Genomic DNA, 23,773 nt, shown 5'->3' with positions numbered 1-23,773 from the left:
CTCTGTGCTATTGCAGTGATTAAATCACCAAATCTGCAGGTACGTCATTAAACCAACCACAGGGTTTGGCAAGTTGTAAACTGGTAAACTGCCATCCCTATTACTAATAGGAACCGCCCCCCGCCCCCCACCACACACACCAGTCTCCGCCCCCTGGGGCGGGATCTGATCTGAGGGAAGAGGGCGGGAATATGGTAGGGTCACCCTCCCCAACTCCGCCCCCTGTGAGCCATGGAGTCCTAAGGGTCTGAGCTGAAACTGCCCCAGCCCGACATGCTGGATGCCGCAGGGAGGCGCCGAAAGCTGGGGATGAGGGAACCCAGGAGCGACCACTACCCCACTTCCTCCAGACACCTGTCTGAAATATCCACTTCCAGCGCCTGAAAGCAGCGGCGAGAGCCAGCTGGCGGTGGGCGGGGTCAGGAAGCCACGCCCCTCACTTCCGGCGCACTTCCGCCTGCGCCAGGCGCCGGCAGGCCGCACCTCCTCCGGCCGGGGCTGCCGCTCAGCCCGGGCACGCCCACCTGCGACGTCACTTCCGGGGCAGCCCAGGGGCCGACCTGGGGCCGCGACCCGGAGCAGTCTGCCTAGTCCTCTCACTGCTCTGCTTCCGGCCACGTCCCCTACCGGACCGAGCGCGCCTTGTGCGAGGGCCCCTGGGCCCAGGTAAGGGGCCCGCGGTGCTGGCCGCTGCCATCCGGAGAGCGGTAGTCCAGGCTGCCCGCACCGGCTGGGAGCGAGACGGAGGTTGGGGCGGGCAGAGGCGTGAGGGCGGGAGAGGCGGAGGGCAGGACGAGCAAAGATGAATGGGGGCACAGAGTGCGAGACAGCGAGGATTGGAAGTGTCGACGTGAGAACTGACACGAGAAAAGTGTAGCGAATTTTTTTCCATTTATTTGAATCAAACCGATGACAACTGCCAGGAAGCGAAATCTCAACAAATTGAGAAAGTGCTCTGGAGAACGGCAGTTTTGCAGCTTATTTTATACATCAGACTCAAAGAAGGAGCCATCAGGAGGATTACATGAAATCCACTGGTGGTAGATGACCCAGGTGGGCGAAAGCAAAGCGGGAAAATCGCTGGGATTGGGTAAAAAGTGAAATGGAGAGAGGCAGACTTCTTTCACAGGGGCAGGTGCAGGAGAGTTAACATTTACAGCGCACAGAGATGGTGTGCGGGGAACTAGATGACCGCGAGGGTCCTGTGGTCTCCCGCTCTGTGGCAACCTGAACCTGCCTGACCATTTCTCCTGCTAAACAATTAGCTCCTGATTGCCCCAGCCCCCCACCCCTGGCCCTGTTCCCCAGACACCTACTTAAATGGATAAGCCACTTTCCTTATAGCTTGGCAGCCAATCAAGCTTCTCCTATATTTGGAGTATCTGTAGCTATGTGTGTATGTGGAAATACGAGATTGCATAAAACTGGCTGCTACAATCGGGGCTCAGCCTTTGGATGAGAATCCGCGGGGCCGGTGCCAGCATCAATCAACACTGCTTCCTGCCCACAGCCTCGGTGTCCCGTCTCTCTGTTCGAGAATCCCGCAACATTTCTGGGAGCTCATCTGGGATTCGGATACGGCGTTTTTTCCCCTCCCTTGTCTTCGGGGTCCGGCCCCCAGGACTCAGACACGGACTCCGCTTGGCGCGCCAACGGGCCCCTTGCCCATAAGGGGAGAAACGTCTCTTCCAGTGACCTTGGGCGGCCGCCCCAGAAGCACAACGGAACTTGGAGAGGCGCAGGAACCAACCCAGGAGCACCGCCCGACTGAGTGGTAAGGAACTGGGTCCCAGAAACAGCCTGTTCGCTAGAGGACAGAAGGGGAGTGTGATCAACTCCCGACGCCACCCGAGTACATTCGTAGAGGAAACCGTGATCTCTCAGGCACATAGGGGCAGAGGGTGGGGTGTGTTTGGTGTGTGTTTGTGTGTGACTGAGACGTGGCGTGTCTACGAAGCAAGAATTGAGTCCTTATCCGCGGTTCCGTGGCGAACCTCATATGGCTTAGGGTGGTGTCACTGGATCTCCGAGGGGAGTCTACTCCAGTGATCCGAGTCAGGGGTTTGTACTGACCCACCAATTGCTAAGAGGCGCCTGAAATATCCCCGCAAGGGGAGTGGCCAGAGACAGGCGAAGCGAATCTTTGAGTGTGTGTGCGCCATCGACCACGGGTGGAAGGATGGGCGGACAACAGAGTAAACAGACACCTTTAGGGCATATGCTTAATAATCTCAAAAAGTGTTATTTAGGAGACTATGGAGTCACCCCACAGAAACTTGGCACCTTTTGTGAGCTTGACTGGCTCTCCATTGGTGTTGGGCGGCCAGCCGAAGGGTTTCTCAATAGGGAAATTATTACAAAGGTCTCTCAAGTCATTACCAGTCAACCTGGCCACCCAGACCAATTCTCGTATATTGATTGCCTAGAGGAGAACTGTATGGTCCTCCTAGCCCAGGCTTTGGCACCGTCTCGAGGTCAGTTGAAGGAAAAGAAGCCTGTGTTGTCAGCAGATCCAGAAGATGCAGAAGGGGTCCTACCGCCTCACGCACCCATATATCTGCCCCTTCCGAAAGCCTCCGAACAGCCGATTTCTCTCTCCAAGCTGTTCACCCCAGCCCCTTCAATCTCTCTCGGGACCCCATCCACACCAGCCTCCAGCGATTCACCACCACCTCCTGTCTTGACCCCGTATGGCCCTGCCAGAGCCCTGCCCAAGGTGTCTCCAGTCAGGGGAAGTGCTTCGGTTGCCTTTATGGGAGACCCAGGGCCCCATCTATTACGATCAGGGCAGTCAGAGTCAGGGAGGCTGGCGCACCTTCATCAGCCCTCACCACTACCGATCCCTTAAACTGGAAGAATCACACCCCCTCCTTCACTGACAAGCCTCAGGCCATGATCGACCTCCTCCGAGCGATCATCCAGACTCACCAACCCAGGTGAGCCGATTGCCGGTGACTCCTGACCCTCTCCAACACTGAAGAGTGCCAGCACACCACCCAGGACGCCTCGAAATGGCTGGAGGGACATGCCCGGAAGGAAGCTGGAATGTGCAAACCTATGCCCAGAACCAGTTTCCTGAGGGGGTCCCCTAGTGGGACCCCAATGACGACAGGGGAGTTCAGATGCTAGACTGATACCAAGAGGTACTCCTAGGTGGTCTGAAGGGAGGCGGGAAGAAGGTCATGGATATGAGCCAGACTTCAGAGGTCCTCCAGGGACCAGAAGAGAGTCCAAGCCAGCTCTGTGAGAGGTTCTGTGAGGCATTCCACCTCGACACCTGCTTCGACCCAGACTGACAACCAGAGGATGATCCATGCGGCATTTGTCGGGCAGGCCCAGGGAGACATTTGGCGTGAACTGCCAAAACTGGAAGGCTTTGCTGGCATGAACGCCAGCCAGCTCCTTGAAGTTGCGACCAAGGTCTTCGTCCATTGCGACCAAGAGGCCCACCGAGAGGCTGACCGAAAGGTGAAGAAAAAAGTTGACCTACTTGCAGCTGCTCTGGTATAGTGGTCCGGGCCCCCAGGAAGAAGTGCCTCACAAAGTTGGGGGCAAAACCAGCGGGGAGGTCAGTGGGGGGAATCCCCAGTCGTGAAAACGAGACTGGGATAAGACCAATGTGCGTATTGCCACCAACGGAGCCGCTGGAAGAATGAGTGTCCCTAGCAACCTAGTGGGCCATTAGTGGCTCCCAGCCCCCAAAGACACGACCAAGTAGTGCAGGGCGCTGTCAACCGGCTCGCCTGTCACCAGGGATGACCTTGTTGGCCTCGCTGCCCTGGAAGTGTTCAGAGATGACTAGGCCAGACCGGGCTCCCTTCTGCTGGGCCTCCAGGAGCCTATAAACCAAATGAGAGTCGGGGCCTGACCTGTTGACTTTATGGTCAACACTGGAGCTGAACACTCAGTTGTGACTTGGCCTATAGGCCCCTTTTCTCAAAGACAGGCTACCATTATGGAGCCACCAGGGGACAAGTCCATCGCCCCTTCCTGTAGCCCTGCCAGTGCTACCTAGGAGGACGAGAAGTCGGCCACGAATTCCTGTGTCTGCCCAACTGCCCCGTGGCACTGATGGGACAAGACCTGTTAGGGAAACTCCAGGCTCAGATTACCTTTGACTCATGTGGCCAGGCAGCCCTAACCTTGGGGACGTCAGAAGTAAGGATCGGGTCACTCACAGTTCCCCAGGGAGAAGAGCGGCACCTCTGCAGTCTCTTAGGAGGGTCCCAAGGGGGCCCTGAGCTCCCCTTCACAGTGCCAGGAGTGTGGGCTGAAGACCACCTCCAGGACGGGCCCGACACGTTCCTCCAGTGGAGGCGGAGTACGACCAGAAGCTGAGCCAGCCCGCCGGAAACCGTTCCATCCCCCGCAAGGCACAAGTGGGGCCCCGAAAACATTGAGAGAGACTTCTGAAGTATGGAATTCTCCATCACTGCCAGTCATCCTGGACACGCCTCTCCTGCTGGTTCAGAAGCTGGGGACTGATGACTACTGGCCAGTCTAAGACTTACAGGCAGTGAGCCAGGCGACTGTCACCCTGCACCTTGTCATCCCCACCCCACATACCCTCCTAGGCCTCATTCCCACCAAGGCAGCCTGTTTCACCTGTCCGGACCTCAAGGATGCCTTCTGCATCCGCCTGGCTCCTCAGAGCCCATCTTCGCCTTCCAATGAGAAAACTCTGAAAGCGGAGACAAGGGCCAGTTGACGTGGACACAGCTGCCTCAGGGGTTCAGGAACTCCCCGGCCATCTTCGGGACAGCGCTAGCCTCGGATTCGAAGGCCTTCCCAGCAGACCTACGCAGCTGTGCGTTGCTCCAGGACGTAGATGACGTCCTCTTAGCAGGAAAGGCCCGTGAGGAAGGCACAGAAGGAACACATCTACTTCTCAGTCTCCTCTGGGAAGCGGGTTGCAAGGTCTCTAAAAGGAAGGCTCACGTCTGCCAAGAAAGAGTCAAATACCTCGGCTTCCACCCGTCCCAGGGACAATGCCGGCTCAGCCCAGAAAGGAAACAAACGGTCTGCTCGGTTGCCTTCCCTACTGCCCAGCGACAAGTCCGTGAGTTCCTCGGAGCCGCTGGCTTCTGCAGAATCTGGATTCTTAGTTTCTCCATCCTGGCCAAACCCCTCTATAACCCACAAAGCGGGGGAACAGGAGCCCCTCCTCTGGGAATCTACACAACAGAAGGCCTTTGAAGAAATCAAACGGGTGCTCACTAACACCCCCACTAGGACTCCCGGACTTAACCAAATCTTTCTGTATGTCCACGGGCGCACGGGCATCGCAGCGGGGATCTTAACCCAACTGCTAGGACCTTGGCGCCGTCTCGTGGCTTATCCAGACAGCTTGACTGCCGCCCAGGGCCGGCCACCTCTCTGCAGGGACTTGCAGCAGCTGCTCTCCTGGTGTCAGAAGCCGACAAGTTGACTCTAGGACAAGAAGTGGGTCCCCCATTCCATCCTGGCCTTATTAAAATATAAAGGACACTATTGGCTCACCAATGCCCGGATGGCCAAATACCAAGGAATGCTGTGTGAGAACCCACGTTTCCACCTCAAAGTAGTGTGGACCCTAAATCCGGCCACCTTACTGCCGGTGGGACAGATCGTAACGAGACCTACCTGACCAGCCCCTCAGAAGCCTTGATGAGATGTACAACGGCAGCAGCGTCGTCAGGACATGAGCGGCTTGCGGGGCGTGCGGTGGTGACCTTGGGTTCTCCTGTTGAGGCAAAGCCTTGGCCTCAGGGCACCTCCGCACAGAAGGCAGAGCCCGTCGCCTTGACCCGCGGCCTTCGCCGGCAGCAGGAGCGTGTGCAAACGTGTGCCCTGACTCTGCGCCTTCAGCCCCCGCCGCGCACGTGGAGTCTGCGCAGAGAGGAGGGTCGGATCTATTCACGGGGAAACGACATGAACACAGGAATTGTAGAACTCTTAGGCGCGGCGTGGGCTCCCAAGAAAGGAGCAGTCATGCACTGCGGAGGACACCAAAAACGGGGACGCCGTGGCGGCCCGGGGCAGCCGCAGGGCAGGCCGCATCGCCAGGCTGGCCACAGCCAAGGAGGTGGCCAGCCCTACGGCTCTCACTGCTCCCCTGTTTCCAAGCCCCTCAGTTGAATGGGACCCCAAGTACTCGCCTCAAGAAGCAGCCTTATTTAAGACCAAAGAGGGGAGCCTCCTCCCTGCCGGATGGTGGAAGTTCAAGGACGGGCGAATTGCAGTCCCTGGGACCCCAGCCCTAGCCGTTGACAGACGGTTTCACCAAAGGACTCACCTCGGTCGCACTGCCCTAGAATCCACTCTGGGCTGGTATTTCTACGTCCCCCAGCTCCCTGGCATCTCACGCGCGGTGTGTGAATGGTGCCAAGTCTGTGCCCGCAACACCCCCAGGCAAGGGCTGTGCGCCCCACCGGGAGTCCAGAGTGTTGGTGGCACCCCCTCTGAGGAGCCCGAAGTATACCGCTGAGGTGCCTCTTGCTCTCTGTGTGCTCATATTCCCGTTGGGTCGAGGCTTACCCCACCCAGACTGAGAGGGCCCGAGAAGCAGCCAGACTACTCTCCGCAAAATCATTCCACGATTTGGCCTACCAGTTACCATGGGCTCGGATAACAGACCAGCCTTTGTAGCAGAAATAGTGCAGCTACTTGCCAGGAATTTAAATATTAAACGGAAATTGCATACCGCATATCGACCACAGAGTTCAGGACAGGTGGAACTCATGAACAGGACCCTTAAGACTCAGTTGAGAAAACTATGTCAGGAGACACATCCACATTGGAACGAAGTCCTCCCCATGGCACTATTAAGAATCACGTTGGCCCCAACCAGGAAGATTGGGTTCTCCCCCTACGAGATCCTGCATGGGCGGCCACCACTCCTCATCAAAGGACGAGGAGGCCTCAAGGAAATCGGTGCGTTGACTCTGAGACAATGGCTTCAGGCCCTGGGGACGACCACCTTCCAGACTCTCAACCAATGGGTTAGGGAAAGGCTCCCTGTCAGTTTAACCACTGAGGCTCATCCTGTAAGCCAGGAGACTCCGTCTGGGTAAAGGAGTGGCACTTTCAGCCCCCACAGCCCCTGCGGAGAGGCCCCTTTACTGTCGTTTTGTCTGCCCCCACTGCAGTTAAGGTCGCTGAAATAACACCCCGGACCCATCCATCACAGCAGACTTCCACCCGCTGCTGCAGAGTGGGAGTGTGTTCCAGACTCTTCCAGGCCCCTCAAGGCCACCCTCCGGAAGAAAACGCCGACAGACCAAGGGGAAGACGTCGCCTCGCTTTGGTCACACCGGAAGCTGACCAGTCATGCGCGGCCGAAGCCTGAGGACGACGTCCCATCGGGATGGCGCCCCTGAAGACTTTCCCTTCTCCCGCTCCGCCACGTGCGTGGTGCCGGGCTCCCCATATCCGCTCCCCCTTGTACTCGCTGCATGCGAAGGTCCAGGACAGGGTCCAGCGCTGCCACCGGCTTCACTCCCGTGACCAGCCTGCCCCAAGGCTGTGACCTAAGCGCCACGCTCTGCACTCGCTGGGGATTCCAGCGCTGTGTGGGGTACATAAAGGTTAGATCCGAGAGCGGCCAATCCTGCCTAGAGCCTGAAAACTTAGGGGAAACTTGGGCGTGCTGGCGATGGACCTCACGCGGGGGAAAGATCCACAAACACGCAGAGGGCCCAGCAGTCGGAGACATTGTCCAATGGCTGCAGAGTCCAACCACACCTAAGCCTGCACCATCTCCTAGGCCCCAAGGCCCACGAACGTAGGATCAGCTGAAGGCCGCCTTAGGCCAAAACTTAGACCCCCCCTCACAGAGACTGTAGTAGAAAGAAAAACTGCAACGAAAGTCCTCATGCTATGGAAGTACCAGCCCCTAACCCAAGAACCAGAAGAAGGAGATGATGCTCTCTGGCCCAGTCCTGGGTCTGAGCATCAAAGGGGGAACGTGGCAGCCTGACCCTGCCGGACCATTTCCTGCTTGACCAGTTAGGTCCTGATTGCCAGCCCCTCCCGCAGGGTTCTCCTGCTAACGGCTAGGCTAACGTGGCAGTCTGGGCACCTGCTTAAACAGGTGAGCCAGTTTCCGTGTAGCTTGACAGCCAATCAGTGTCCCCCTTCCTTATACGGACTCTCTGCAGCTGTGTGTGTGTATGCGGAAGTACAAGACTGTCCAGAACTGTCCGCCCTGTTCCTATCGGGGTTCGGCCTTTGGATGAGAATCCGCTGGGCCGGTGCCGGCATCAATAAACCGCTTCCTGCCCACAGCCTCGGTGTGCCGCCTCTCTGTGCGCGAGTCCCGCAGCACAGGCCAGCGGTTGTGCCCTTGAGGGGTGGGGGTCTGGGAAAGGGGAGCGCTCTGGTGTCTCGGAGGTGTGTTACCCAAGGTGCAAAAACGCAGTAGAAAGTCTCGCTTGGGGTAAAACTTGTCCTGTGTCGAGGAAGCGATAGGCCTTGGCTGCGACGACCTCCAGGACCCGCTTGCAAGGGGAACGTTCATGTCCGCACCATCCCGTGTGGTCACCGCCGGTCTCTGAGTCTGTGGGGCCCGCCATGCTGGCCTCCCCTGAGCGTGTCAGGGTTAGCTGGTGACCCCTCTGTAGTCCGCACGGGTGAGGAATAGGAGAGGAGGGAGCGGAAGGCATCGGTTGGGGGCTGAGATTGCGAGGCAGCGTGGGCGGAGCCCCGAGAGGCAGGGCGAGGGGATGTAGACCGGAGGGGGCGCCCAGCTCGGTCTGGTTTGGGAGCAGAGCGCAGAGCGTAGGAAAGTCAGGACACTCCCCAATGGACGGGGGCCCAAAAGTCCTTCCCAGCACGAGGCCGGACCCCTGGAAGCGTTTCTTTCACTGAAGGGGCTGGCCCTTCGGGAACCCTGCCCTGCCCCGGGCCCTCTCCAGCGGGGAAGGGGTCGTGCGTTTCTGTCCCCTTGCCTGGCGACCCCGTGTGAGTACCGGTGGCTGCTTAGTGTGTGTGTTGAACTGTTAGGGCGATGTGAGGAGTCAGCATCTACACTGTTAGGGTAAAACACAAATATGGGACTTAGAAGTCTGCCTATAACATTTTCTCTTCTCCCTGAAGGGGGCATCTCTCTAAAATTTCAATAAAATTGGCGAGGAAAGTAATTAAAATACGGATTTTCCACTTAGCTCCCAGGCTTGCCTGCCAGGCAAAGTAATGTCAGATTTACCCACGTTGCCAACAAAAACAAGGCCCTTGATCAGCATTTAACTGATGGCAACCCTTCCAGAAACCCGAAACCGAGCAATGTAATTTAGACAATATCCAGTGCTCCAGGTTCCCACCCGCCGGAGACTCATCCTGTGGACCGCGGAACAATGTCTGTATACACAACGCTGCAAGCCCGTGTTCCCGGGTTTGGCCACCAGAGTCGAGCCAGGCGACGCGTCAGGACAGGTGTCTGGGGTTTGCCCTGTGTTTGCTTCCACAGTCCCTGCACCTCGCCACGTATATAGTTTCTCCCGCTTGGAATAGGGACTGGGGCCATGTCGCCGCTGATAAACATCACCAGAATGACGGAGTAGGGGACCGTGTGGCCCCTGGCCCAGCCTGGGGATCAGCTGTGTCGGGTCCTCGAAACCTGTGTAGCCAGAAAAGGGAATTAAGCCACCTGCAGTCTGATTTCACGTAGCACCCGGCACATGACACATAGGTTCACAGAAGAGTCTAAAATCAAGCCGCGCTCTGCGCCCCCGTCCAGGCCGTGCATTACTGACGAGATGACCTCTCCTGACCGCAGGTCCCTCGGCCAGGCAGCAAGACAGCAGCAGCAGCCAGAGAGCGGCCCCCTGGGAGCCCCGGGGACCGTCCGGCCTCGCTCCCGGCTCACCCGCACGATGTGGGCGGCCCTGGTGCTCGCTTGCATTTCCTCCTTGTCCTTATCTGAATGCCAAGTGGCATCCCAGAATCCAGGTGAGTGAGAACACTGAGTGACTGCCCTGAGCCCAAGGCGGGTCTGTAAGCGTGGGTCCACGGGGGGCCCACAGGGGGTCTGTAAGCCCGGGAGCGCCGGCCGCTGCGTGGGAGAGCTGTCAGGCTGAGCTGCTCCAGGCCCAGGGAGGGTAGGGAGCTCCCAACGGGACTGGGCCTCTGGGCCCCAAGAGCGTCGCTTGCTTGGCCCTGCAAAGTCTCCTTTCTTCTAGAAGCCTGGTCTTCGCTGGGGAGATCATGAAATCACACGTCAGCTATTTAAGTGTGCTTCTGCTCCGTGCCGGGCTCTGGTCAGCTCCAGGAATCCTGCAGCAAAGCCTTTTTTTATAAAACCAAGCATTCTTTTACGGCGGGAATATCTGGGGAACAGTTTAGCTGCTTTGTAAACCCAGGTGTGTGCTCGATGGGTCTTAATGGCGAATCGCACCTGTCATGGCAGGCTTTCACTCCGTTCTGGGAACTGGATCAGAGAGCGAAGCTCTGACATCTTCGGTGGGCTTGGGGTTTAGAGAGGGCCAAGGGGCTTTAAAATCAAAGTGCCGAGTGCCTCCGCGGTGGGCTGCAGGCCCGGTGCCTGCAGCGGGGTCAGAGGGAAGCTGCGCGCACAGCCCTGCCATCCTGTGCCTGGGCGGGGAGGACAGGCCCAGCGAGGCCGGGCCCAGCCCGGCGTCTGAGAATAATCCCCCTGCGCGGCGTCGAAAGTGATTGTGTTTCTCTCCCCGTTCTGACGTTCAGGGTACTCAGCCCTCAGCGAGACGCGGGATGATTCGGTCAAGAAGCAGGCATCTGGGGAGACAACGGGAAGCCTCTTTAATCACACGTCTGAGGAAAGGGGCGCGGCGGCAGCCTCCGCCGTCACCCTGGCCACAGGGACTTCGGCAGCCAGCGCCGGCCCCGCCGCAGCCCCGGCAGGGCCAGCCCCCAGGACCGACGTGCGCGCCCCGGCAGCCACGGCGGGCACGCCTGAGCTCCCCACGGCCTCCGGGGTGCCCCGGCCACGGGCCGCGACGCCGGCACCCAGCAGCAGCACGCAGCCGGGAGCCGCGCCTCCGACGGCTGCTGCCACCACGGCCCACGCGAGCCGCCCCGCGGGCACCCGGAGCCCTGCCGAGCACACACCCGGCCACCCCACGGCCAGCCCCGTGACCCCCAGGAGCCCACGAACCCTTAACGCGCCCACACAAGGCCCGGCCCTCCCGGCAGCCCCCGTCGGGCCGGCGACAGACAAGCCCGTGGCCCCCTCCGTGCACACACCTCCCTCCGTGGCTCCTGTGTCCGCAACAGTGGGGACCGCCACCAAGTCACAAGCCGAGGGGCCAGCTGTCACCACAGTGCCTCATGCCAGCTCGACCCTTCCGGTGGGGGCCACGTCCCCCACGACCCGGCCAAGCCCTGCGCCATCTTCCTGGGGGCCCACTGGGCCACGCGCGCCCCAGGCACCAGAGCAGGGCCAGCCCGAAGCCACAAGTGCTCCTGCTCCCACCGAGCCAACCCCCGGAAACTCGGGGGACTCGGAGGTGCCAGCCACGGACTCGTGCCAGCTCAGCACCCAAGGCCAGTACCTGGTGGCCGCCACCAGGCCCCTGACCCTGTCGGTGAACAGAAGCTCGCTGCTGGCGGTGCTCTTGCTCGGGGTGACCCTTTTCTTCACAGTGCTGGTCCTGTTTGCCCTGCAAGCCTACGAGCGCTACAGGAAGAAGGGCTACACGCAGGTGGACTACCTGATCAACGGCATGTACGCGGACTCAGAAATGTGAGGGGCGGCGGGCGGCTCCCACGGGGCCTCCCCGCCTTCCGTCTTCCCAGAGACCAAACCAAGTGCTTCCAAATTCTTCGGTGCAATTTCGGGGACGTGCCAGATGCTTACACACGTCCAGTTACTGTCAGGGTAATTCCACGGCCACTGAAGAGTTGCTGCTTTTTCATATTTATTTTTGTAAACGATCATGACAGAGCAGGCAGGGATTCGGCCACAGGGTGGGGCGGGTGGGCCCCGGGGTGTCAGAGCGTGGCCAGAATTAAAGCAACGACTGCTTTCCATTCAGACTGTCTCCCCATTTGTGCGGGCCTCGTCCTCGCCACGCCACCACAGGGGAGACTTTTCAAAACGCATGGTCGCGTTGGCGTTTGTGAAGGCCGGGCGTGGGCTCCAGTCACTGACCCCCGGGGGTCTGCCGTGTCCGGGCGCTTCCTCGGGCTTCGCTCCGGGGCCCAGAGCTGCCCGCACTCAGCCTGTGGCGACCTGTGGAGAGGCCGCCCTCGCCTCTGATGCTTTCTCTGGAGCCTGACGTGGGCCCCGAGGCACAGACAGCGGGGCTCCACCGGCCTGAGCCCTCCCGCTTCTCCCTTCCCCAGGTGCCATCACACGTCACCTGAGCCCTCACCTGAGCCCGTCTGTCCCCGTGAGCACAGGCGAGGGTGCCAGCGGGGGCTGGGGACGCGGTCATTCCGGCCCCTGGCTTGTCAGCCGCAGTCCTGAGCTCCAGGCAGCTTGCAGCCCTGTCCCGGGACAGGACGCTCTGCACTCCAGGGTAGAGAGTTGGGGGAGCTGTCGGGCGTGGCCATCACCCAGCGGCCTGGGCCTGGACCCACCTGTGAGGGGCAGGCTTTGTGCTCTGGCTGGTTGAGTCTAACCCAGGAGCCGGAGCCCTGGGCTCGTTCTCACAGACTGGGCGCCTGCTCCTTCTGGTTAGGGAGGGTGAGGGACAACCCACGGGGCTGGCTCGGCTTGTGACTAGTGGCCTCCGCTGGCACCTCTACAGCCAAGCAACGGAGGCCTGGGGTGTCACGGAGCCTATTCGTCCCCGTGCCCCAGCCAGGGACTCCGAAGTCCTTTTGTCCCCTGAGAATTGGTCGCAGTCCTGATCCCTCTCTCTGGGGTTCTAGTCCCGGTCATCCACCGTGGGTCCCCTAGTGGGCCACAGGTGCCTCAAGCTCATGATACCCGAGTCAAGCTCAGCGTCAGCCCCGGGGGTGTCCTGGGCACTCGGGGCTCCTCCTAAATGTAGAGGCGTTGCTGCTCCCCTCGCCGGGAACCTGGGCTTCGTCCTCGAGTCCAATGGATCAGCCTATGTGTTCCTGTGTTCCTGTGAGCCAGTCACTCCCCTGTCCAGCCCCTGCTGCTGCCTGCCCGGGGCCATGCCAGCCCCAACCTCTTCTGCCCTACAGCCAGGGACCCCACCCCCTCTAAAACAAACAAACAAACAAAACAGACTTGCACACATTTCCCTGCTAAGAAGCTGCCTCAGGCCAAGCTGACCCCCTGTTCCGGGTCAGGGAGGACCCTCCTGGTGGGTCCTGGCCAAGTGCAGCGCGAGGATGAGAGCTTGGCTCCGGAAAGCGCACAGGCGGCGGCGACCATGGAGAGCCCCCCGCGCAGGCCTGTCCAAATCCAGGGGACCTGCAGGTCTGAGCCCCGGGCTGTCCCCCCTGCCCCGCAGGCCACCAGACTGCAGTGACCAGGCAGCTAGTCCTGGCCTGCAGTGGGGTCCCACTCAGCATCCGTTCACCAGGCATGTGTCAGGTGCCCCCCGTTTGCCAGTCACCTGGGGGTTCACAGGTGAAGCCGCCCTCTTGGCCACCGGGAGCTCGCGGCACGTGGCTGAGGGGTGAGAAGCACAGGGAGGGGGGTGAGAGGGGAGCCCGCGGAGCAGGCCCCTGGCCCGCCTGGGGAGCTGGGGGAAGGCCGCCCGGCAGAGGGGCTGGGCGGCGGCCGGTCACTGCCCAGAGCAACGCAGGCACACGGGAGGAGCTGGGCCTCTTCCAGGGACGAGCGTCCACATGGAAGGCCGAGGCGGAAGTGAGTCGGATTCGGGCGTGGCCCCCAAAGGGCTCTCTTCCCTGCAGTGAGGAAACCGAGGCATGCGGAGGCCACAAGCTCAGCCTCCAAGCAAGCAGCAGGGCAGGTCTGTCTGTCTGTCTTTCGACGCTGGCCACGGAGCAGGAGCACAGGCAGCATGGGCAGTAGACGCCCCCTCCCTGGGGCCGCAGCCACAGTCACCCACCTGCCCTGCGGGCTTCCTCTTGGGGCCACCAGCATCTCCCTGCCCTACAACCCCTCCAGGGAAGTCCAAGGGCGCCCCCTGGTGGCCGAGGCCCCTTCCCGCCTCCTCTCACCCAGGGTGCTGTCCCGCGGGAGACATGGGGTCCTTCCCTTCATTCCTCCACCCCCCAACACTTACCCCCTCCCCCCAGGAGCCTTCCTGGTTACCCCACACTGGAAGAACTCACCCCCTCAGTGCTCCTAGACTGGGGCTGGGTCTCATCCACTGTGAGACCATGTTCTCCATGGAATTATGTCACTGCGCCTCTGTCTCCCTGCCAGAGAGAAGCCAGGAGTTTAGGGACAACGCAGTAACCACATGTGCAGGTCTCTGCGCTCATGTCCCGAAACCAACCAGCTCAGTCGCTCGGGGCAAGCCATGTCCACAATTTTCATGCCTGCGAGTTAGCTTAAAAATAAGAGGGACCCCCCACCCTGCACATGGACTGGTAAGAGCTATTGTTGTTGTTGTCGTTGAGAACTTAACTACTCAGAAGACTTTGAGTGTCCTAGAGCCATCATCTCATTTAACTATCTCAGACTGTGGTGTCCCTGTGCACCCATCCCCACCCCGCAGCTCACCTTCCACACGGTGGCCAGACGACATATTTAAAATAGAACCCAGATCGCGGTACTCCCCGGCCTCGACCCCTCCGATAGCTCCTCACCGCAGTCCGGAAAACGTCCCAACGTGAACCGAGAACACACACATGGCCAGACGGAGGCGTTCCTGACACCCTAGTGACATGGGGGCGGGGGGTGGCTGGGAAGCGGGAGTGAACACAGAGCCACGGAACAGAGGGGGGCCTGGCGCGAGTGGGGAGCAGAAGGGGTCGCGGGCCAGCATGGGGCAGGGCGAGGACGTGGAGGCCCGGGGCGCTGTTCGGCAAAGGAATGACGTCATCCGATTTGGGGCTTAACAATTATCTTGGGGCACCGGAGTGCCGTCCTCCGGCCCGAGGGGACCGAGGGGACCGTGAAAGGGGAAGTCGCCACTAGGCGGCTCTCCGTTGAGCGTGGTCGATGGCTCCTACTCTGGACATTTTCAGAGCGCTAAGTAGGGAAAGAGAAAGGAGCGGAGGCGGAGTGGCAGCTTAACCTCCGTAAGTGGCCGCCCGGTCTGGCGGGGACAGGGAAGGGGGTTGGGGGCAGCGCCCGAGGGCCCGGCTGGCAGGCCCGTCAGTTGTCTCGGGCAGCGACCACGGCGCTGTGTGGACCTCGAAGTGGTCACACAGATGGCGAGAAGCCAGCGAACTTGGGGACGAGTTCTGGAAGCTGAGCCGGCAGGACGTCCACGGCCTCTTTACACGCACCACGTGGCGGAAGCCGGCAGACCCCCCTCCCCGCCCCCCCACTCCTGTTTTTTGGCTTGATCTGGGATGGTGGCGGGTGGAGGGGGGGAACGGTGCCTCCTTATTCTCTGCACGTCACACGTTACTCCTCACTGCAACCCTCTGAGACAGGACCCATCATCAGCCCTGGCTCACAGAGGGGAAACTGAGGCCTGGGGGGGCGTGAACCCGCCCAGTGTCACACAGCTGCTAGGGGCGGGGCCCGGAGTCACCGCTGAGGACTCTCCCCAGCTCCCGCATGCCACTCGGCAGCACTGCCTCCTGATGGGGGCGTCGGGGAGGGTGTGGGAGCAGGTGGGCGAGCGTCTTCCTGTCTGTCAAGCGTTCGCGTCTTACGTTCAGGACGGTCCTGCGGGAGAGAGAAGTCAGGAGCCATCAGCGTGGAGATGGAGTTTGGGTCGGGGCGGCGGGGCCGGGCAGGTGGTCGGAGGAGGGAGGGCGGGGGGCGGGGCGGGGACGCCAGCCTGGACCGGGAGCCGGAGCGCACGGTGCTCAGGGCGGAGCGGAGGAGGGGGGAGGAAGTGCGTCCTCTGCCCCCGGGGGGGGGGCGGTGCGGCTCCCCGGAATCCTAGAGAAGAGGCTGTTTTGAAAGGAGGAAGTGGACGCCCGTGGATGCTGCTGAGGGCCGCGTGGGAAGCAGGGCCGGCGTGTCTCTGGGGGGCTTGGTGAGGACGGCCTCGGCACAGCCCGGCGGCCGGGGCGGGGAGGGGGACGGCGCTCAGGACGAAAGGCACGTGGACAGTGACCACCCGCGACGATTCCAGGGATGGGGGGAGGGACAGGACAGTGGGCGCAGGTGGACAGGGCACCAGGAAGGGTTTCTTAAAGACAGAGATCCCGAGGCGTATTTCTTTGTTGGTGAGAACTAGCCAGGGGAGGCGAGACCCCCCGATGAAGGGGAGGAAGAGGACGAGCTGAGGGTGCTCGGTCCTCAGAGGGCCGGGGAGGGGTTCCGCACGGAACAGCGCTCCACCTGCCCCCTGGTGGGAACGGCTGTCGTGCCCGTTCCCAAGTGAGGAAACTGAGGGCGGGGAAGTTAGGTGATTTGTCCAAGGCCACGCGGAGGTAAGGGCTGAGCCAGCCTTTAAATCCAGTTGTCCCTTGGGCTCCCAAACGCTCGCTGGCACAGCCGGACAGGAGACAGCAGATTCACTCAGTGGGGCACTCTGGACGAATAAGCTCGCTGTGCCCCATGAGCCAGGCGCAAGGCAGGGGCTTGGCTCCACCTGCTGACGCCAGAGTTACCCGGTGCGACAGGAACCGCAGGCGGGAAGCGTGTGCGAAGACGTCCCGGCGAGCGGAGAGGGGGCTGAGCCCATGCGTGAGGTCCAGGGGCCAGCGAACGGAAGCTCACAACGGGGGACGATGCCACCCTGCGCCTGGCCTTTCTCCTAGGTCTCTGGGAGAGCCCGGTTCACACGCCGAGGGCCCCAGAGAACGAGCCCACCGTAAGCACGAGCAGCAGCTCTTTGTCTCAGGCAGCCTTTGATTGCAAGGAGCAGAAACCGCGATCCTCCCCAAAGAAAGGGGGGCACGCCGCAGGCAGAAGGGGAGCCAGGACCCGCGGGAGCTGTGCTCGCCACTCCTCTCCCCTTTCCCCCTCTCTCCGCAGTCTCTCTGCTCCCCGGCAGAGCCCCAGCCTTTATAAGACGTAGCGTCCGTCCGTCCGCCTTCCCCAAGCAGTTCTGGCTTGTCTGTCACCTTGGCACCAACAGCGTCCCATTTAAGCTACAGTGTTCAACTCCCAGGGGCCCACTGCGGTCCAACCCAGGGGGGCCAGGAGGCTGTCCCTGGTGGGCTGCGGCGGCAGCAGCCCAGGGCTGAAGAAAGGGGTATAGGCAGAGGAAAAAGGATGCTCACATCTCGGTGGGTTCGTCCCACAGACCAGCTGGGCTCTGGGGCACCAAGATGTGAAGGGCGTGCTCCTCGCCCTCAAGGAGTTTCGTGCTGGGAGGAAAGATGACAGTGAAGCAACCAGGGGTTACAGAGAAATGGATGCCCCCCCACCCCCCCACCCCCCCCACCCCTGCCCCGGCCCTGCTCCGAGGGCCACTCAGCACAGGCACCTTGCAGGGCAATGGATGGTGATACTCAGACTACAGATGCAACTTCCCGTCTGGGTTTCATGGTTGGCAGCATTATTTCTGACGGCGAAAAAGGCCTTGAACAGCACCGTAGCGTCTGAACAGCAGTTAAAAAGAACGAGCTGGAGCGTTCTGTAACGGAATCGAGAGCTTTTCAAGGTGTGTTGTTGAGCACATCGGGAAAGTTACGGATGCAATACTGCCCGCATCACAGAGTCACCCATTTCTCCTTAACAATGTCACCACGAATTTAGTCGTCTCAAACAACACACGTTGGTTATCATGGTTTCGTGGGTCTGGCACCAGGACACGGCCTAGCTGGGTTTTCTGCTTCAGGATCTCAGGGAGCCTTAATCAAGGTGTGGGTGGCGGGGTCCACCTCCTCCCCTGAGGCTCGCCTGGGGGAGGATCTGCTTCTAAGCTCACCTGGTTGTCAGCAACATTCGGTTCCTTGCAGGTCGCCAGACCTGTGGGCTCAGGTCCTCGCTGGCTGGAGGCTGGGGGCCTCCCTGAGCCCCTCGGCACATGGCTCACTCCACAGGCAGCTTGCAACACGGTGGCCTGCTTTTTCAAAGCCAGCAAGGGAGAGCGTCTCCAAGCCAGACAAACATTACGATCTTTTCTTGTGATGAAATAGACATAACATAAAACTTTACCATTTGAACTGTTAAAGAGGACACAAGTTCAGAGGCATCAAGTGCACGCACGTGTTGTGTAACCCCCACCGCTCTTTCCAGAACTTTTTCATCATCCCAAACAGAAACCCTGTGCGCGTGAAGCAATAACTCTCTATTTCCCCCTCCCCCGCCGCTGACAAACTCTCTTCTACTATTTTTGTCTTTACAGATTTGCCCATTCAAGATATAGTAAAGCCGTGTAAGTGGAACCATACATATTTGTCCTTTGATTCTTGATTTTAGTGAGTTGAGTCTTCTTTCTTTTTTTCTTAGTCATCTAGCCAAAGGTTTATCAATTCTGTTGATCTTTTCGCAGTACCAACTTTTGGTTTTTCAATTTTCTCTGTCATTTTTTGGTTCTCTAGTTTATCTCCACTCTAACCTTTATTATTTTCTTCCTTCTGCTGGATTAGGGTTTAGTTTCTTCTTTTTCTGCTTCTTTAAGGTATACAGTTACTCAGGTAGGTTATTTATTTGAGATCTTTCTTCCTTTTTAATATAGACATTTACAGCTATAAATTCCCCTCCCAACACTGATTTCTCTGTAGCCCATAAATTTTGGAATATTGTGCTTTTGTTCTAAATCATCCCGAAGCATCCTCTAATTTCCTTTATGATTTCTTCTTTGACCCATTGGTTGTTTAAAGAGTGTGTTTGATTTCCACATATTTGTGAATTTTCCAGTTTTCCTTCTGTTATTAACTTCTAGTTTTATTCCATTGTGATCGGAAAAGATACTTTGTATGAATTCAATCTTTTAACATTGTTAAGACTTGTTTTGTGGCCTAAAATGTGATCTATCCTGGAGAATGTTTCATGTCTACTTGAGAACATGTGTTCTGCTGTTTTTAGGTAGAGTGTTCTGTATATGTCTGTTAAATGTGATTGGTTTGTAATCCTCTGTTTCCTTGTTGGTTTTCTCTCTGGTTATTCTATCCATTACTGTAAGTGAAACATCTATTTCTTTTTTCAATTCTGTCAATTTTTGCTTCACATGTGATGGGGCTTCTTTGTTAGGTGTGTATCTTTTTATAATTGTTACATCTGCTCGCTGGATTGAATATTTGAGCAATACATAATGTCCTTATTATCTCTTATAACATTTTGACTTAAAGATTATTTTATCTGAAAATAACATTTTGACTTAAAGATTATTTTATCTGAAAATAATAGTATTATCTGAAAATAATACTATTTGCAGGGAATATCTTTTTTCATTCCTTTACTTTCTACTTCTTTGTGTCTATATCTGAAATGAGCCTCTTTAAACAGCATATAGATGGATTTTTTTTTTCATTCAATATGCTCAGCTCTGCCTTTTAGTTGGAGAGTTTAATCCACTTACATTTAAAGTAATTATTGATAAGAAAGGATTGACTTTACCATATAGCTATTTCCTGTCATATTTTTCTGCTCTTTGATTTCTCCATTACTGCCTTTTCGGTATTTAATTGATTTTTTTCATAGAAAGCCATTTTGAGTCCCTTCTTTTTTTTTCCTTTCTGTGTATTTTTTAAGTTATTTTCTTAGTGGTTACCTTGAGGGTTACAATGAACACCTTTAACTCATAACAACCCAGTTTGAATGATCCCAGCTTTGTTTCCGTGGTGTGCCAACACTTGGCTCCTACACATCCCCCTCCCTTCCCTTTTAGATTGTTATTCCATAAAGATCATGTCTGTATGCAGTTCCCATTAACACAGATCTCTAATCATTATTTTCATGCACTTGTCTTTTAAGTAATAAGAAAAAAAAAGATGAGTTACAAATCAAAAGTACGAAAATACTGGCTTGTCTGTTTACCTATATAGTTACATTACCAATGTTCTCTATTTCCTCTTGTGGCTTTGAGTGACTGTCTGGCATCTTTTCATTTCAGCCTGAAGAATGCCTTTAGCATTTCTTGTAAGGGAGGTCTAAGGTACTAAACAATCTCAGCTTTTGTTTATCTGGAAATATCTTAATTTCTTCTCCATGCTTGTAGGACAGTTTTGCCAGATGTAAAATTCCCGATTGATAGGTAGATATTTTCTCTAAAGACTTTAAATACGTCATTCCAGTGCGATCTGGCTTCCACAGTTTCTGAGGAGGTAGCAGGTATCATATTACTGAGGACCCCTTGTTGCAATGAGTCGCTCCTTTTTGGCTGCTTTCAAATTAGTCTCTCTGTATTTCGACAACTTTATTATAATATATCTCAGTGTAGATCTCCTTAAGTTTATCCTGCTTGGGATTTGTTGAGCTTCTTGGATATGTATATTCGTGTTTTCTTCAGATTTGGGAGGTTTTCAGCCATTACATCCTCAAATATTTTTTGCCCCTTTCTCTCTCTCTCTCTCCTCCTCCTTGGACTTCTATAATGCATATGCTAGTATGCTTGATGGTATCCTACATGTCTCTTAGGCTCTGTTCATTTTTATTGATTTTTTTTTTCTTTCTGTCCTTCAGACTGGATAGTTCCAATTATATTATCTTCAAGTTCACCGATCCTTTCTTCTGCCTGCTCACATCTGATGTTGAACACCTCTGGTGAATTATTTATTTCAATTGTTAAACTTTTCAGCTCCAGAGCTTCTGTTTGGTTTCTTTTTGTATTTTCTATCTTTTTATTAATATTCTAATTTTCTCCAAACATTGTTTTTCTGAATTCCCTTAGTTCTTTGTCTATGGTTCCCTTTAGCTAATTGAGCATATTTTAGACAATGATTTAACATTCTTGACTAGCAATTTCAATGTCTAGGTTTCCTCAGAGATGTTTTCTGTCAAGTTGATTTTTTTTCCTGTTTATTTGTATGTTATGTCATTTTAGTTTAGAACTGGACATTCTGAATACAAAATTATAATGTAGCAAATCTGCAAGTCTATTCTGCCTCTCCTTAAAGATTGTTGAGTTTTGTTTGTTGAGGGCCAGAACAGTCCATTTGTGACTTTTCCAAGCCATTTTTGCAAAGTGTGTATTTCTTATTGTGTGTGGTCACAAAAGTTTCTGTTCCATTGATCTGTGGCCAGCCCAATACAGATCTCCTTTCATGTCTGGCTCCCACTCAAAATAAATGAAGATTTTTTCTCTTGAAATCTTTCCATAGATCTTGAGAGGGCTCCGACCCCTCCACGTACTGCCAGACTAAACAAAATGCATAATCCCACATTCTTAAGAACAAGAACCCTACCACCTACCCTGGCATCAGCTAGCCACTCCAGGGAGATGGGCCACTACCCCACAGCTGTGGCAGACTGAGGAGCAAAGGGATGGTTAGTGCTTACTCCTCTCGTGCCAAAGAACAGTAGTCTCCCCTCCTTTTTGAACGCTCCTCTTATTGTGATGATGGCCTATCGAGTTCTGGAACGGTCAAGTCTGGTGACTGCTTGCAGCTTCGTTGTTGCTTCAGTGGAGGGAGCCGCTCCTAGTGTTTCCTACTCTTTTTTTTTTTGCAACATCACAGTCATGTGAAATATAACTGCTTACTTGTAACCACGTACATCCCATCACCTTTGCTGCATTCTTCTGGTGGGAAGAAAGAGGTCACAGGTCCTGCCCACGTGCAGGGGGAGGGGATTACATAAGGGTATGAGTACCAGGAGGCTGTCCACCTTTGTCTGTCCACCATATTGCTTATGTAATATGTTATTTCTAAATAAACAAACACGTATATATATCTGAAAGAAGGGAAAGTTCTGGAAGAAGATCTACCAAACTCTAAATAATGGAAGGAGAGGTACAAAAATTATTTGCAGGGGATGTGGAGAAGTAAGAAGGCAACTTTTTTATTTTTTTAAGAAAATATATTCAAATATTAACAAAAATGACTAAAGAATTGTAAGTATCGCCTTCAGGGAGGACATAAATATTACCATTTGTGCTGAGTCTGGAGTCCTTCAGGAAGCAGGAAATATCTATTAGCTTAAGAATTTCCAACGATTCCCTTTGCCCCAAACATTTTCAGAGCCCAGCCCAAGAGTACAAATAGGAACACAAAACACGTGTTACTAAATACTTAAAAGTTAGAAATCTTCTACTTCCCCTTTCTTTCCCTTCTCATTTTGACCGATGCAGTGCGAACCCCATTAGGCAGGGCAGAAAATAGAAGGCGTTTGTGTAGCTGGAGGATGAGCCGCGATGCCCCAGAGCAGGGTGAAGACTGCACTGGGTAGGATGAGGCAAAGGGGGCGCTCGCCTTGGGTGAAAATGTTAAGGGAAAGCGAATTATTTTAGAACATCGAAATGAGTGTGAAACATCCGTAATGAGCAAAATATCAAGATATCGGACTCGGGATGGGCACTGTTGATTTTTCTTTTGCCTCAAGCCCTAACGTGTCAGCGTGACATTGGCGGTTCCCCTTCGAGAGAGCGTCCGGGTGGGGTGTGGCCCACTATGGATGTCAGAGCCTGACTGGGATCCAGGCGGTGTCCACGTGGAAAACAGCTCCGCGTGGGGTCTCGGAGCCTGAGGGAGGGGGTGTTGCTAGAGGAGGCAGCTTACCGCACAGCGTCAGAGCCCCAGGTAGACGAAGAGGACACTGGTGTGGTCCACGCACAGGGGGTTGGACCCCAGCAGAGGTGCGGAGGGCGTTTGTGAGGGAGGGAAGACCAGTGCAGGTACTTAGACCCCAGCGGGGCTTCCCGGTCGCGTGTGGGTCCCACCATCGGTCGTCAGAGTCTGAGTTTGGTGAGGCGGCCATTCGTATTGGAGGGCTGCAGCGGCGGGGGTGGTGGCATTGAAAGGAATCGACCAAGTAAATACGTAGAGTAAGGATTTAAGGAGACGTATTTCTCACGGTTGGAGAAGGAAGGCACAAATTCGAAAAGGGAGGAAACTAGAACTAAACCTAGGGTATTGGACTGGAGTTGGAAGCATTGCTGTGGCATCACGATTCTCAATAAACTTCCCATTTCTCCATCCCATCCTTTGTGCTATATTTTTGTCATACATCTTACGTTTACATACGCTAAAAGTTATATATATATTGTTATTGTTTTGCCTTGGATAATTAAATTTTAGATAGATTAGAAATAATTAAAAATGTCTTTTATACTTACCTTTGATTGAACCATTTTCAAAGTTTGTTTGGTATCACATTTTTCCTTCCCGAAGAACTTCCTTTAACACTTCTTATAGCGCAGGTCTACAAGCAAAGAATTCTCTATTTTTATATTTTCTTTAGAAATCTTTATTTCGCCTTGATTTTTGAAAGATATTTTCCCTGTACAGAGAATTTTTATTGACAGATTTTTCTTTCACCATTTTAAAGATGCCACTCTATTTTCCTCTGGCTTGCATATTTTCTGATGAGAAGTTAGCTCTAAGTCTTATCTATGTTCTTCTGTAGGTAATATATTCTCCCCAACAGCTATCTTCAATATTTTCTCTCTATATTGGCTTTTTACTAGTTTGAATACTGTATGTCTAGCTTGTGTGTGTGTGCGTGTGTGTGTGCATGAGTGCGTGAAAGAGAGACAGAGAGACAGAGAGAGACAGAGAAACAGAAAGAGAGAGAGAGAGAGAGATTTATCTAGCCTGGTATTCTTTGAGATTCTTGGATCTATGGTTTATTATCTTAAATATTTTTTGTCAAATTCCTGGAGACATTCTTTAAATGTGTCCTGCTCCATTCTTTCTCCTGTGAGGACTCCGATAACACACATTTAAAAACTCTCGATGTTGTCCTACAGCT

General features: G+C 55.4%; 1 protein-coding gene across 1 annotated transcript; it reads left to right on the top strand.

Moving 5' to 3' along the window:
- Positions 1-494: 494 nt before the first annotated feature.
- CUNH11orf24 (chromosome unknown C11orf24 homolog) lies at positions 495-11,989 on the top strand. Its single transcript, XM_036221237.1, has 4 exons — positions 495-666; positions 1,511-1,774; positions 9,755-9,927; positions 10,681-11,989. Exons 3-4 carry the CDS (start codon positions 9,852-9,854, stop codon positions 11,700-11,702), a joined length of 1,098 nt encoding a protein of 365 aa, XP_036077130.1. The 5' UTR covers positions 495-666; positions 1,511-1,774; positions 9,755-9,851; the 3' UTR covers positions 11,703-11,989.
- Positions 11,990-23,773: the final 11,784 nt, after the last annotated feature.

This window comes from Rousettus aegyptiacus, unplaced genomic scaffold (genome assembly GCF_014176215.1).
Source record: "Rousettus aegyptiacus isolate mRouAeg1 unplaced genomic scaffold, mRouAeg1.p scaffold_m13_p_5, whole genome shotgun sequence".
NCBI lineage: Eukaryota > Metazoa > Chordata > Mammalia > Chiroptera > Pteropodidae > Rousettus > Rousettus aegyptiacus.
The sequence above is the reverse complement of the archived record's forward strand: the minus strand, read 5'-3'. Positions and strand labels throughout refer to the sequence as shown.